This window comes from Enoplosus armatus, chromosome 10, assembly GCF_043641665.1.
Source record: "Enoplosus armatus isolate fEnoArm2 chromosome 10, fEnoArm2.hap1, whole genome shotgun sequence".
Classification (NCBI taxonomy): domain Eukaryota; kingdom Metazoa; phylum Chordata; class Actinopteri; order Centrarchiformes; family Enoplosidae; genus Enoplosus; species Enoplosus armatus.
In genome coordinates, this window is record NC_092189.1 from 12,019,696 (window position 1) to 12,033,712 (window position 14,017).

Sequence of the window (14,017 nt, forward strand, 5' to 3'; positions counted from 1 at the left end):
TATGTACCCAAACTTATCTTATCTTATTATTTTCATGTCCTGTGTTTACAGCAGTAAAATTGAATTAAGTGTGCCTGCCGATCTACTCCTGTATTTATTCCTGTATTCAGTATGAAAAATAGTGAGGAGGCTGAGGTTTTGTTTTCCTGGCTGCTCGCTGTCTTCAGTGAGAGCCTATGAGACTGGCTTTCCTCTGCGGCAGCATGCAGCAGCAGCAGTTGGCCGCCTGTGTGGCGCTGTCCACACATGTGGTGCTGAAATCAGCTCTCGCTGTCTCTCACACTGCCTCTCCACATCTCCCTCTGTCGCCCACCTCCATTTAGAGCTGAAGACGATTGCAAATACTTGTTTATTTAGTTTATTTTCCATATTAATTTACATATGTCAATGGATTATTTTATCATTTGTAACATTGAATTTACGTTACATTTTGAGCTTTATCGTTATTTTGTAACGGAAGGATATTGCATAATTATGGTGCATGGCTTGTAGAATGATTTGATTGTTAGTGACGACCAAACATCTAGGAAGTACGTAAATGTAACACTGGCTAATCTGGCCTTAAAATGTATTATTGGTTGGCGAAATTTAAGCAGTAAATAATGCTCTCTCTATCAGAGAGAGAGAGAGAGAGAGAGAGAGAGAGAGAGGCAAACGCCTCCCTACACCATATGCGCTCCCCCTCCCTTTTCATTTGCTCTACAGACCTCCATACGGGTATTTTACGTCGGCTGCTGACGGAATTATTTCTCTGAGGCTTGTTGAGAGCTGTGAAGACGTAATGACGTATGCAGGCTGCATTGGCTTTCTGTGGCCACAGGAAGGCAACGAAGAGCCTTGTCAACCACAAGGGCATGTGCATGCATGCAGGTACATACAGACAAGAGAACAGATGGATTAACACAAAGCATTTTGAGTGATTATATAATGATCAGTCATTCAATTATTTATAAGACACTTAGATACGAAGTCATCTATTATCTACAGCTTTTATCCATAATTAATGTATTATATAGTCTACATATTTGTATTGATTATCGTCAAATTCACATAAAAAAGGGGTGTAGGTGATGGGGAGACTGTTTAATGAATAGTATAGTTATATTTTGTATGATACTGTCACAATAACCCGGATAATTTTTCTCTGGCTCATATTTTACGTCACTGTTCTGTAGACGTTTACTGGTGCCACAATTGGTCGAAATGGGTATACTCTGTCCACCAATGACATCCAGAGCTGTACAAAGAGATCTACTCACCGAGTAGCTTCAGCGTCGTAACCATTACAATGTTCTGCACGGGAGGAGAGGGGTGCATATGCAGACACAAAGAATGACTGTCTCTGTTATGTATGAGGGCGCTTCTACTTTGGATCATAGACCTTATATGCTTAATGACTTAAGAAGTTGGGATTGGAGTGAAAATATATGGGATTTATGCAACGTGGAATAATGTGGAACAAATTGCCTGCATGGCAGGTGTTTTTGTGGTGGCATCATTTCTTTCTCTTGTGGAGTACAATAGACGGACAGACTCGCTACAGCATCCCGGAGGAACTGAAACAGGGCTCTGTGGTAGGAAATCTAGCCAAAGATCTGGGTTTGGTTGTATCTGAACTATATCGACGTAAATTGCGGATTACCTCGGAGGCTGGTAAGCAGTATTTTAGTATAGACTTGGGGAGGGGAGAACTGGTGGTGATTGATAGGATAGATAGGGAGGAACTGTGTGGACAAAGACCGTCATGTTTGTTGCCTTTGGAACTAGTTATCGATAACCCCCTTCAGCTGCATAGAGTCGAAATTGAAATACAGGATACAAACGATAATTCTCCTAGTTTTCTTACTAAAGAGAAAGTGGTGAAAATTGCAGAGCTGGTAAATCCAGGCGCGCGATTTCCTTTAGAAAGTGCACAAGATCCAGATGTCGGCACCAATTCTGTACGCTCTTACCTCATAAGCAAAAATGACAATTTCAAATTGACTGTTAAAAACCACAAGGACGGAAGAAAAATCCCTGAACTGGTTCTGGAAAAACCGCTTGATCGAGAAAAGCTGCCTGTGCACAATCTTATCCTCACCGCTGTAGATGGTGGAGATCCAGTGCGCTCGGGGACATCTGAGATTACAGTTATAGTACTTGATATTAATGATAATGCGCCGCAGTTTGAGAGACAGGTATATGAGGCTAATGTCAGCGAAAAGGCAACACCTGGAACTGAAATATTGCATGTTAAAGCAACAGATTCAGACGAAGGACCAAATGGAGAAATTGAATATTTTTTTGCAGAGCAAACTACGGATCTGATTTTATCATTGTTTGACATAGAAGCTTCTACTGGAGTTATTGTTGTCAAAGGAATTTTAGACCATGAAACAAACTCCTTACATAGATTTGACATAACTGCTAAAGACAAAGGGAATCCTGAGATGGATGGGCATTGTGGCGTCGAAATTAAAGTAGTTGACATTAACGACAACGTTCCTGAAATAATTGTGACGTCTTTAACAACACCTGTTCCAGAAGATTCCGCAATCGGAACAGTTATTGCATTAATAAGTGCAAAAGACCCAGATTCGGGTGACAATGGCAAGGTTACGTTGAGCGTGTCTTCCAAATCCCCCTTTAAGTTAAATCCGTCTGTCTCTAACCATTACTCTTTAGTGACGAATGGGCCACTTGACCGTGAAAACAATGGCCGGTATAGTATCAAAATAAGTGCTACTGATTCTGGAAAACCCCCATTATCGAGTGAGAAAGTAATACTTGTTGAATTGTTAGATGTCAATGACAACCCACCAGTTTTCTCCCTGCCTTCATATGTCGTTTATGTAAAAGAGAACAATGCTCCTGGGAACATTTTATGCTCAGTGTCAGCAACTGATGCTGATTCTGGTGATAACGCGAAGATCTCCTACTCCATGTTGGACTCTAAAGTGCAGGACGTGTCTGTCTCATCTTATGTTTACATTAACTCAGATAACGGCAGCATCTACAGCATGCACTCGTTTGACTATGAGAAACTGAAGGTGTTTCAGATTCAGGTTCAGGCAAAGGACCAGGGCTCTCCGTCTCTCAGCAGCAACGCCACTGTCCATGTTTTTATCCTGGACCAGAACGACAATGCCCCCGCTGTTATCTACCCCTCCTCCGCTGCCCTGGGCTCCCTCTCTCACCAGAGGATGCCTCGCTCCGCTAAAGCGGGTCACCTGGTTACTAAGGTGTCGGCCGTGGACGCTGACTCGGGCCATAACGCCTGGATCTCCTACAAACTGGCGGAGGCCACCGACGCCTCTCTGTTCACGGTCAATCTGTACACAGGGGAGGTGAGGACTAAACGCGCTGTGTCCGAGCAGGACGACTCCTCTCAGAGGCTGCTTATAGAGATCAAGGACGACGGGGAACCGGTCCAGTCCGCCACCGTCACGGTGTCCATCCTGCTGGAGGACGGCCTCCATGAGCCCATCTTAGACCTCCGACAGAAAGCGGCCGAGCCCAGCAAGAAAACTGGGAGAATCACCCTTTATTTGATTCTCTCTCTGGCCTCGGTGTCCGTGCTGTCTCTGCTGACTTTTCTCATCTTAGCGGTTAAATGCATCAGGAGCAGCAGAAGCAGCGGTAGTTGCTGCACGAGACGGACCGACTGTGATGATTACAAGAACCCCAACAGAAACCTGCAGATTCAGCTCAACACCGATGGACCCATAAAGTACGTGGAGGTCCTGGGAGGAGACATGTTGTCTCAGAGTCAGTCGTTCAGGTCCTGTCTGTCTCCCATGTCAGAGTACAGTGATTTCACTCTGATTAAACCCAGCAGCACCACTGACTTTAAGGAGGTGATCAGTGTTCTGGATGCGTCTTTGCCCGACAGCACCTGGACCTTTGAGAGCCAGCAGGTGAGCAAAACAAAATGCAGACGTTGAGTTGCATTTACTCCGAGGGACTTCATAGTATTTGCTCTATCTATCTATCTATCTATCTATCTTTCTATCTATCGGATAAAAGACTGTTCAGAAACTGTTGAAATAATTATGTTCAAGACATCTGTCAATGTAGCCTCATATGCGCACACTTCCATAGCCATTTCTGAACAGTTCAGCACCACGACGGTGGACAGCGGCACTTTGAGAATGCAGTAATGCTTAAAGGCCTATGATCAAAGTATGTGTGTGAGCGCGTGTGTTTTGCCTCTGCTGTAGCTCATCTTTTCAGAAGAAAACATAAAAGTGATTGATTAAAAATCTCTCACAGTGAAGATTGTGATCGTTTACGTCTGATGTTGGATTAATCGTATTTCCTGTTCGTTCGTTCGTTCGTTCTCTCTTTCTTTCTGTTTTAAAAACATATTTTATAGTGGCATGCCACCTTTATATTGTTTGACGTCCTCTGAGTTTCAAAATAACTGCCTTTTGTTGAAGTGAAGGGGCACAAAGAGAATAGATGCTGCCACTTTAAGAGTGTCGATCAGTTTCCCTCTCATTGGATGGTAGAGGTGGATGCTGTGCACCAATAGGATTCACAACTGTACAAAGCAATCTAGTCCCTGCCCCCATGCAGCCCAGTGCTATAACGCGTAGAATGCAAAGAGCTCGAGGAGAGAGACAACAATGAGCTCGTATTTTATATTATGACAATTTTATATTTAGCTTACAACCATGCTCCGTAATTCTGGAAAATGTTCTATTGGATTAACATCTCCGAATATGGATTTCAGCCTTGTTCAGTACAGTATGTCGATTGGAATTAACGTGTTATAGCGGACCAAGGATGACAAAGAGAACAGGATACCGAGACTGGAGATGGCAGGCGCTTTGGTGGCATCATTTCTTTCTCTTGTGGAGTACAATAGACGGACAGACTCGTTACAGCATCCCGGAGGAACTGAAACAGGGCTCTGTGGTAGGAAATCTGGCCAAAGATCTGGGTTTGGGACTATCTGAAATTTTTGACCGTAAGCTGCGCGTCGCCTCTGAGGCTGGTGAGCAGTATTTCAGTGTGGACGCGGGGAAGGGCGAGCTGGTGGTGAATGACAGAATAGACAGAGAGGCTTTATGCGGACAAAGCGCCAGCTGTGTGTTGCCTCTGCAGGTTGTAATTGAAGACCCATTACAACTTTTCCGTGTTGAGGTAGAAATACAAGACATGAATGATAATGCGCCTAGATTTCCATCAAATGATATCACATTGGAGGTTGCGGAATCTACGGCTTTAGGGGTTCGTTTTCCATTAGAGAGCGCCATAGACCCAGATGTTGGCAGTAATTCAGTAAAATCATACACTCTCAGTAAAGATGAATGTTTTAATATTAGAGTAAAAGAAGTTGCCGGTGGAAGGAAAGTCCCTGAATTGATTTTAGCAAAAAATTTAGACAGAGAGAAAAAGGCCGTTCATAAGCTTTTGTTGACAGCTCTAGATGGGGGCAACCCAGTGAGATCAGGGACCGCTCAGCTATCTGTTACAGTCCTTGACATCAACGATAACGTCCCAGCTTTTGGGAAAACGTTGTATAAAGTATCTATCAGTGAAAATGCTCCAGAGGGTGCATTGATAGTACAAACAAAAGCGACAGACATGGACGATGGTCAAAACGGAGAGATAGAATACTCATTTGGAGCGCACACATCAGACACTGTTCTCTCTGTTTTTAGTATCGATCATGTATCGGGAACAATATTTCTTAAAGGAAAACTAGACTTCGAGGCAAGTGAAAATTATGAATTAGATATAAGTGCGAAAGATAGAGGCAGTCCGAGAATGGAGGGGCATTGTACTGTGCATGTTGACGTTTTAGATGTTAACGATAATGCCCCAGAAATAATACTCACCTCTCATCCAAAGCCAGTGCGCGAAGATTCACCTAATGGCACCGTAGTAGCTTTAATCAGTGCCCGAGACCTTGACTCCGGTGTTAACGGTAAAGTAACATTACAGCTCCCCAAGAGGTCTCCATTTACCCTGAAACCGTCGTTTTCTCATAATTACGCACTGGTTACCAGTGGTGCTTTAGATCGGGAAAATGTCTCCGAATATAATATTGAGATAACAGCCACTGATTCAGGCTCTCCTCCTCTGTCCAGTAAGAAAACTATACCTGTCAGCATCACTGATGTGAATGACAACCCTCCTGTATTCACTCAGCCCTCCTATAATGTATATTTAAAAGAGAATGGGGTACCAGGGTCTATACTGTTCTCAGTATCAGCATCTGACCTGGACTTTGGTGAAAACGCCAAAATCTCTTACTCTATACTGGACTCTAAAGTGCAGGACGTGTCTGTCTCATCTTATGTTTACATTAACTCAGATAACGGCAGCATCTACAGCATGCACTCGTTTGACTATGAGAAACTGAAGGTGTTTCAGATTCAGGTTCAGGCAAAGGACCAGGGCTCTCCGTCTCTCAGCAGCAACGCCACTGTCCATGTTTTTATCCTGGACCAGAACGACAATGCCCCCGCTGTTATCTACCCCTCCTCCGCTGCCCTGGGCTCCCTCTCTCACCAGAGGATGCCTCGCTCCGCTAAAGCGGGTCACCTGGTTACTAAGGTGTCGGCCGTGGACGCTGACTCGGGCCATAACGCCTGGATCTCCTACAAACTGGCGGAGGCCACAGACGCCTCTCTGTTCACGGTCAATCTGTACACAGGGGAGGTGAGGACTAAACGCGCTGTGTCCGAGCAGGACGACTCCTCTCAGAGGCTGCTTATAGAGATCAAGGACGACGGGGAACCGGTCCAGTCCGCCACCGTCACGGTGTCCATCCTGCTGGAGGACGGCCTCCATGAGCCCATCTTAGACCTCCGACAGAAAGCGGCCGAGCCCAGCAGGAAAACTGGGAGAATCACCCTTTATTTGATTCTCTCTCTGGCCTCGGTGTCCGTGCTGTCTCTGCTGACTTTTCTCATCTTAGCGGTTAAATGCATCAGGAGCAGCAGAAGCAGCGGTAGTTGCTGCACGAGACGGACCGACTGTGATGATTACAAGAACCCCAACAGAAACCTGCAGATTCAGCTCAACACCGACGGACCCATAAAGTACGTGGAGGTCCTGGGAGGAGACATGTTGTCTCAGAGTCAGTCGTTCAGGTCCTGTCTGTCTCCCATGTCAGAGTACAGTGATTTCACTCTGATTAAACCCAGCAGCACCACTGACTTTAAGGAGGTGATCAGTGTTCTGGATGCGTCTTTGCCCGACAGCACCTGGACCTTTGAGAGCCAGCAGGTGAGCTGAAAACAACCATTGAACTTAATAATGATGAAAAAATTAGCATTATTATTTAGTACAAAAAGTACTCGATGGTAGCATTGTCTGTCATGAATGTCCATCAACAGTGCAAACAAAAAAACGTACAAAATGCCTGTCTGTCTGCAGTGGTCTATGTGTCGGTCTGCCCTCTTTCCTGTCTCTTAGTTTCAATACATCATTGTGTTTTTATCACACCTTTTGGCAGTGTGTATTTTAAATTTGTTTTCAAAGTGGGGAAATTTTCTTTGCAATAACTGTATTCAAAGACGGTTAAAATAGTTGTGTTGCATCAATTTGGTGTTGGAACATTTCAGCACCATGACAGCGAACAGCGACTGTGACGTGCAGCCATGATCATGCAACGTTAGAACAGTGTTGATTTATTTACTTTGTACAATTGCGTGGACACTACATAACATTTTAATACTTTTATGCTTTCTATTTTTTCTGTGATAGGAAATTCAATTTTATCGTTTCAATTAATTTGAAGCACTTACTGCAAAGTGGTTTTAATTTATCTTCTATGTTTGACAACGACTAGGCTTTCTCATATTATTTGATATTCAGTGATATTTGTCATCATCATCCCAAATGAAAGCTCACAAAGAGAATAGATGCTGCCACTTTAAGAGTGTCGATCAGTTTCCCTCTCATTGGATGGTGGTGGTGGATGCTGTGCACCAATAGGATTCAGAACTGTACAAAGCAATCTAGTCCCTGCCCCCATGCAGCCTTAACGCTGTAACACGTTGAATGCAAAGAGCTCGAGGAGAGAGACAGCAATGAGCTCGTATTTTCTAAGATTTAAACATGTAAATTTTAGCTTACAGCCATGCTCAAACATTGTGGCTTTTCTTCTTTGGGTTTATTTCCTACTATCATGGATTCCAACATTTTCTTAAACAAGATCACGATTGGAATTAATGTGTTATAGCGGATCAAGGATGACAAAGACAATAGGATACCGAGACTGGAGATGGCAGGCGCTTTGGTGGCATCATTTCTTTCTCTTGTGGAGTACAATAGACGGACAGACTCGTTACAGCATCCCGGAGGAACTGAAACAGGGCTCTGTGGTAGGAAATCTGGCCAAAGATCTGGGTTTGGGACTATCAGACATTTTTGACCGTAAGATGCGCGTCGCCTCTGAGGCTGGTGAGCAGTTTTTCAGTGTGGATGCGGGGAAGGGCGAGCTGGTGGTGAATGAGAGAATAGACAGAGAGGCTTTATGCGGACAAAGCGCCAGCTGTGTTCTACCTCTGCAAGTAGTCGTTGAAAATCCTTTGCAGTCTCATCGAATTGAAGTGGAAATACGAGACGTAAATGACAATTCTCCTAGTTTTCTTACACAGGAGATTAACCTTAAAATACCAGAATCAGTTGCGATTGGCAAACGTTTTCCTTTGGAGAGCGCAGAGGACCCTGATGTTGGAAGCAATTCTTTGAAAACTTACTCTCTGAGCAAAAACGATTATTTTTCTCTAAAATTTAAAGACACAAAAAATGGTAAAGCTGTCCCTGAATTGGTGTTAGAAAAGCCGTTAGACCGGGAAAAGGATGCTCTCCATCAGCTGCTGTTGACAGCATTAGATGGGGGAAACCCGGTCACATCGGGAACCTGTAAGATTATCATTACTGTGCTTGATAATAACGACAATTTTCCAGTATTCAATGAAAATGAGTACAAAGTGTCTTTGAAAGAAAACAGCACCAAAGGAACACTTGTAATTAAACTTAAAGCTACAGATGCTGACGATGGTCTTAATGGTGAAGTTAAATATTCTTTCGGGTCCCGCACTCCAGACTTTGTGTTGTCAACATTTGACATCAATGATATAACAGGAGACATCGTATTAAAAGGAGGATTAGATTATGAGACTTCTAAATCATACCTTATTGATATAACTGCTAAAGACAAAGGCATTCCCGAAATGGAGGGCCATTGTCGTGTACAGTTGGACGTAGAGGACATAAATGACAATTCTCCAGAAATTGTGCTTACTTCAAAACCCAGTCCTGTACGCGAGGACGCACCAAGTGGCACAGTAGTGGCTTTAATCAGTGCACGAGACCTTGACTCCGATGTTAACGGTAAAGTGAAGTTACAGCTCCCTAAAGGTTCTCCCTTTACTCTGAAACCATCGTTCTCTAATAATTACGAACTGGTCACCAGTGGTCCTTTAGACCGAGAGAGTTTCTCAGAGTATAATATTGAGATAACAGCCACTGATTCAGGCTCTCCTCCTCTGTCCAGTAAGAAAACTATACCTGTCAGCATCACTGATGTGAATGACAACCCTCCTGTATTCACTCAGCCCTCCTATAATGTATATTTAAAAGAGAATGGGGTACCAGGGTCTATACTGTTCTCAGTATCAGCATCTGACCTGGACTTTGGTGAAAACGCCAAAATCTCTTACTCTATACTGGACTCTAAAGTGCAGGACGTGTCTGTGTCATCTTATGTTTACATTAACTCAGATAACGGCAGCATCTACAGCATGCACTCGTTTGACTATGAGAAACTGAAGGTGTTTCAGATTCAGGTTCAGGCAAAAGACCAGGGCTCTCCGTCTCTCAGCAGCAACGCCACTGTCCATGTTTTTATCCTGGACCAGAACGACAATGCCCCCGCTGTTATCTACCCCTCCTCCGCTGCCCTGGGCTCCCTCTCTCACCAGAGGATGCCTCGCTCCGCTAAAGCGGGTCACCTGGTTACTAAGGTGTCGGCCGTGGACGCTGACTCGGGCCATAACGCCTGGATCTCCTACAAACTGGCGGAGGCCACCGACGCCTCTCTGTTCACGGTCAATCTGTACACAGGGGAGGTGAGGACTAAACGCGCTGTGTCCGAGCAGGACGACTCCTCTCAGAGGCTGCTTATAGAGATCAAGGACGACGGGGAACCGGTCCAGTCCGCCTCCGTCACGGTGTCCATCCTGCTGGAGGACGGCCTCCATGAGCCCATCTTAGACCTCCGACAGAAAGCGGCCGAGCCCAGCAGGAAAACTGGGAGAATCACCCTTTATTTGATTCTCTCTCTGGCCTCGGTGTCCGTGCTGTCTCTGCTGACTTTTCTCATCTTAGCGGTTAAATGCATCAGGAGCAGCAGAAGCAGCGGTAGTTGCTGCATGAGACGGACCGACTGTGATGATTACAAGAACCCCAACAGAAACCTGCAGATTCAGCTCAACACCGATGGACCCATAAAGTACGTGGAGGTCCTGGGAGGAGACATGTTGTCTCAGAGTCAGTCGTTCAGGTCCTGTCTGTCTCCCATGTCAGAGTACAGTGATTTCACTCTGATTAAACCCAGCAGCACCACTGACTTTAAGGAGGTGATCAGTGTTCTGGATGCGTCTTTGCCCGACAGCACCTGGACCTTTGAGAGCCAGCAGGTGAGCAAAGAGTAAAATAATTTTTTATGTGTATATTCTCACACGATTTCCTTAATTTTTCGGTTTCTTGCCTTTCTGTCCTCAAGAAATTTGATTTGATATGATGCACACACACTTTTAAAGTATTATCACACTCAGGTTTATATTTTTACAATTATTTTTAAGGAACGTCTAATAGAGCAACATGCCTTTCACTCGCATGTTTTTTATATTTTTTCATAAATGAGTTCGTAGATGTGGGGCTTTATGTGACTCTGTTTGTGACTGGATGATTGTCTGATTCAAACAGCGACGCAAACTAAGCAAGTACAATAGCCAATGTTTCTTGGTATTGTAATCTATCTGATTAAAATCGCAGCATGTACTGGAAGTCTAAAGCTCCATTTAGTTTCATTTATTTGAGTGTGGGTTTCGTTTTTAGACACCTTGCAAAATGTAAGTGAATGAATTGCAAAAGTCAAAGCAGTCAAGATAAAGAGAAAACATTTATCATAATTTTAAATAAACACCTCTAATTTCATGTAACTGCTCATTTGAATAAGCAGCCCATTGTGCCTTTTCGTGCATTTTTGAATTGCAGTGCTGGGTCTGGAGCACATTGCTGTTTCCATCTTATTGGCTGTAGGGTAGATGCTGTGCACCAATAGCATTAGGAGTTGTACAAAGAGATCTACTCCCTCCCCCACCCATCCTCATCACTGTAGCCAGTACATTGCTTCAACCCCGAGATGAGAGGAGGGTGCGTTTAGACACTCAGATTTAATAATATACCTTTAATTTGCATCTCATGATGCATAAATATGGCTATTTATGGAGTACAGCAAGTTCGTCGTTGATGGATTTTTACATTGACCTCTTTATTCTGAACAATATTTCGCTGGGAAATAACGCCGTATTGTAACGGACCGGAGATGACAAAGAGAATGGGATACCGAGACTGGAGATGGCAGGCGCTTTGGTGGCATCATTTCTTTCTCTTGTGGAGTACAATAGACGGACAGACTCGTTACAGCATCCCAGAGGAGCTGGAGCTTGGCTCTATGGTTGGAAATCTGGCCAAAGATCTGGGTTTGGGACTATCAGATATTTTTGACCGTAAGCTGCGTGTCGCCTCTGAGGCTGGTGAGCAGTTTTTCAGTGTGGACGCGGGGAAGGGCGAGCTGGTGGTGAATGACAGAATAGACAGAGAGGCTTTATGCGGACAAAGTGTCAGCTGTGTTCTACCTCTGCAGGTTGTAATAGAGAACCCGCTGCAGTTACACCGGATAGAAGTGGAAATAAGAGACGTAAATGACAATGCTCCTAGTTTTCTCAAAAGCGAACACATAATAGAAATAGCTGAATCCACCGTTGTAGGTGTGCGTTTTCCCTTAGAGAGTGCAGAGGATCCCGATGTTGGGAGTAACGGATTAAAGACGTATACACTAAGCAAAGATGAGTGCTTCACTTTAAAAGTTAAAGAAATTGAAAATGGACGAAAAATACCAGAATTGGTGTTAAATAAATCTTTGGACCGCGAGAAAAAAGCCATTCACAGTTTGTTTCTTACTGCTGTGGACGGAGGCAATCCGGTTAAATCTGGAACTTCAAAAATAACTATAAATGTGCTTGATAATAACGACAATGTACCATTATTTGAAAATGCTTTTTATAAAATTGCTGTTCAAGAAAACAGTGCGAATGGCTCCTTTGTAATTACAACAAAAGCAACCGACATAGATGAAGGTCCAAATGGAGAAATTGAGTACTCGCTTGGGATACACACACCACCATCAGTGCTCTCATTATTTCATATAGATGCTGTAACGGGAGACATATTTTTGAAAAACCAGCTCGACCACGAAACTCAAGCCTCATATCGAATAGACATTAGTGCAAAAGACAAAGGCTTGCCTAAAATGGAGGGTCACTGCACTGTGCAGGTGGATGTCTTAGATGTTAATGATAACGCCCCAGAAATAGTTTTAACTTCAAAACCCACTTCTGTGCCCGAAGACTCTCGCAGTGGGACAGTCGTGGCTTTACTGAGCGTCCGTGACCTTGATTCCGGTGATAACGGTAAAGTGACGTTACAAATTCCCAAACGTTCTCCTTTCACTCTAAAACCATCATTTTCTAATAATTACGCCCTGGTTACCAGTGGTGCTTTAGACCGAGAGAGTTTCTCACAGTATAATATTGAGATAACAGCCACTGATTCAGGCTCTCCTCCTCTGTCCAGTAAGAAAACTATACCTGTCACCATCACTGATGTGAATGACAACCCTCCTGTATTCACTCAGCCCTCCTATAATGTATATTTAAAAGAGAATGGGGTACCAGGGTCTATACTGTTCTCAGTATCAGCATCTGACCTGGACTTTGGTGAAAACGCCAAAATCTCTTACTCTATACTGGACTCTAAAGTGCAGGACGTGTCTGTCTCATCTTATGTTTACATTAACTCAGATAACGGCAGCATCTACAGCATGCACTCGTTTGACTATGAGAAACTGAAGGTGTTTCAGATTCAGGTTCAGGCAAAGGACCAGGGCTCTCCGTCTCTCAGCAGCAACGCCACTGTCCATGTTTTTATCCTGGACCAGAACGACAATGCCCCCGCTGTTATCTACCCCTCCTCCGCTGCCCTGGGCTCCCTCTCTCACCAGAGGATGCCTCGCTCCGCTAAAGCGGGTCACCTGGTTACTAAGGTGTCGGCCGTGGACGCTGACTCGGGCCATAACGCCTGGATCTCCTACAAACTGGCGGAGGCCACCGACGCCTCTCTGTTCACGGTCAATCTGTACACAGGGGAGGTGAGGACTAAACGCGCTGTGTCCGAGCAGGACGACTCCTCTCAGAGGCTGCTTATAGAGATCAAGGACGACGGGGAACCGGTCCAGTCCGCCACCGTCACGGTGTCCATCCTGCTGGAGGACGGCCTCCATGAGCCCATCTTAGACCTCCGACAGAAAGCGGCCGAGCCCAGCAAGAAAACTGGGAGAATCACCCTTTATTTGATTCTCTCTCTGGCCTCGGTGTCCGTGCTGTCTCTGCTGACTTTTCTCATCTTAGCGGTTAAATGCATCAGGAGCAGCAGAAGCAGCGGTAGTTGCTGCACGAGACGGACCGACTGTGATGATTACAAGAACCCCAACAGAAACCTGCAGATTCAGCTCAACACCGATGGACCCATAAAGTACGTGGAGGTGCTGGGAGGAGACATGTTGTCTCAGAGTCAGTCGTTCAGGTCCTGTCTGTCTCCCATGTCAGAGTACAGTGATTTCACTCTGATTAAACCCAGCAGCACCACTGACTTTAAGGAGGTGATCAGTGTTCTGGATGCGTCTTTACCCGACAGCACCTGGACCTTTGAGAGCCAGCAGGTGAGCTGA

General features: G+C 44.7%; 4 protein-coding genes across 4 annotated transcripts; all 4 read left to right on the plus strand.

The window, feature by feature from the left end:
- The first annotated feature begins 1,451 nt into the window (after positions 1-1,451).
- On the plus strand, positions 1,452-3,923 carry LOC139291800 (protocadherin gamma-C5-like). Its single transcript, XM_070913908.1, has one exon. It carries the CDS (start codon positions 1,452-1,454, stop codon positions 3,921-3,923), a length of 2,472 nt encoding a protein of 823 aa, XP_070770009.1.
- An 844-nt stretch (positions 3,924-4,767) lies between these two features.
- Positions 4,768-7,230, plus strand: LOC139291801 (protocadherin gamma-C5-like). The gene has a single exon (XM_070913909.1). It carries the CDS (start codon positions 4,768-4,770, stop codon positions 7,228-7,230), a length of 2,463 nt encoding a protein of 820 aa, XP_070770010.1.
- Positions 7,231-8,168: 938 nt separating this feature from the next.
- LOC139291802 (protocadherin gamma-C5-like) lies at positions 8,169-10,658 on the plus strand. Its single transcript, XM_070913910.1, has one exon. The coding sequence runs from the start codon at positions 8,169-8,171 to the stop codon at positions 10,656-10,658; it is 2,490 nt and encodes an 829-aa protein (XP_070770011.1).
- Positions 10,659-11,554: 896 nt separating this feature from the next.
- On the plus strand, positions 11,555-14,017 carry LOC139291803 (protocadherin gamma-C5-like). Its single transcript, XM_070913911.1, has one exon. The coding sequence runs from the start codon at positions 11,555-11,557 to the stop codon at positions 14,015-14,017; it is 2,463 nt and encodes an 820-aa protein (XP_070770012.1).

What these genes read in the sequence shown, in the direction of transcription:
- LOC139291801 (XM_070913909.1), top strand. Translation starts at nt 4,768, where the DNA reads ATGACAAAGAGAACAGGATACCGAGACTGGAGATGGCAGGCGCTTTGG.
- LOC139291802 (XM_070913910.1), top strand. Translation starts at nt 8,169, where the DNA reads ATGTGTTATAGCGGATCAAGGATGACAAAGACAATAGGATACCGAGAC.
- LOC139291803 (XM_070913911.1), top strand. Translation starts at nt 11,555, where the DNA reads ATGACAAAGAGAATGGGATACCGAGACTGGAGATGGCAGGCGCTTTGG.
- LOC139291800 (XM_070913908.1), top strand. Translation starts at nt 1,452, where the DNA reads ATGTGGAACAAATTGCCTGCATGGCAGGTGTTTTTGTGGTGGCATCAT.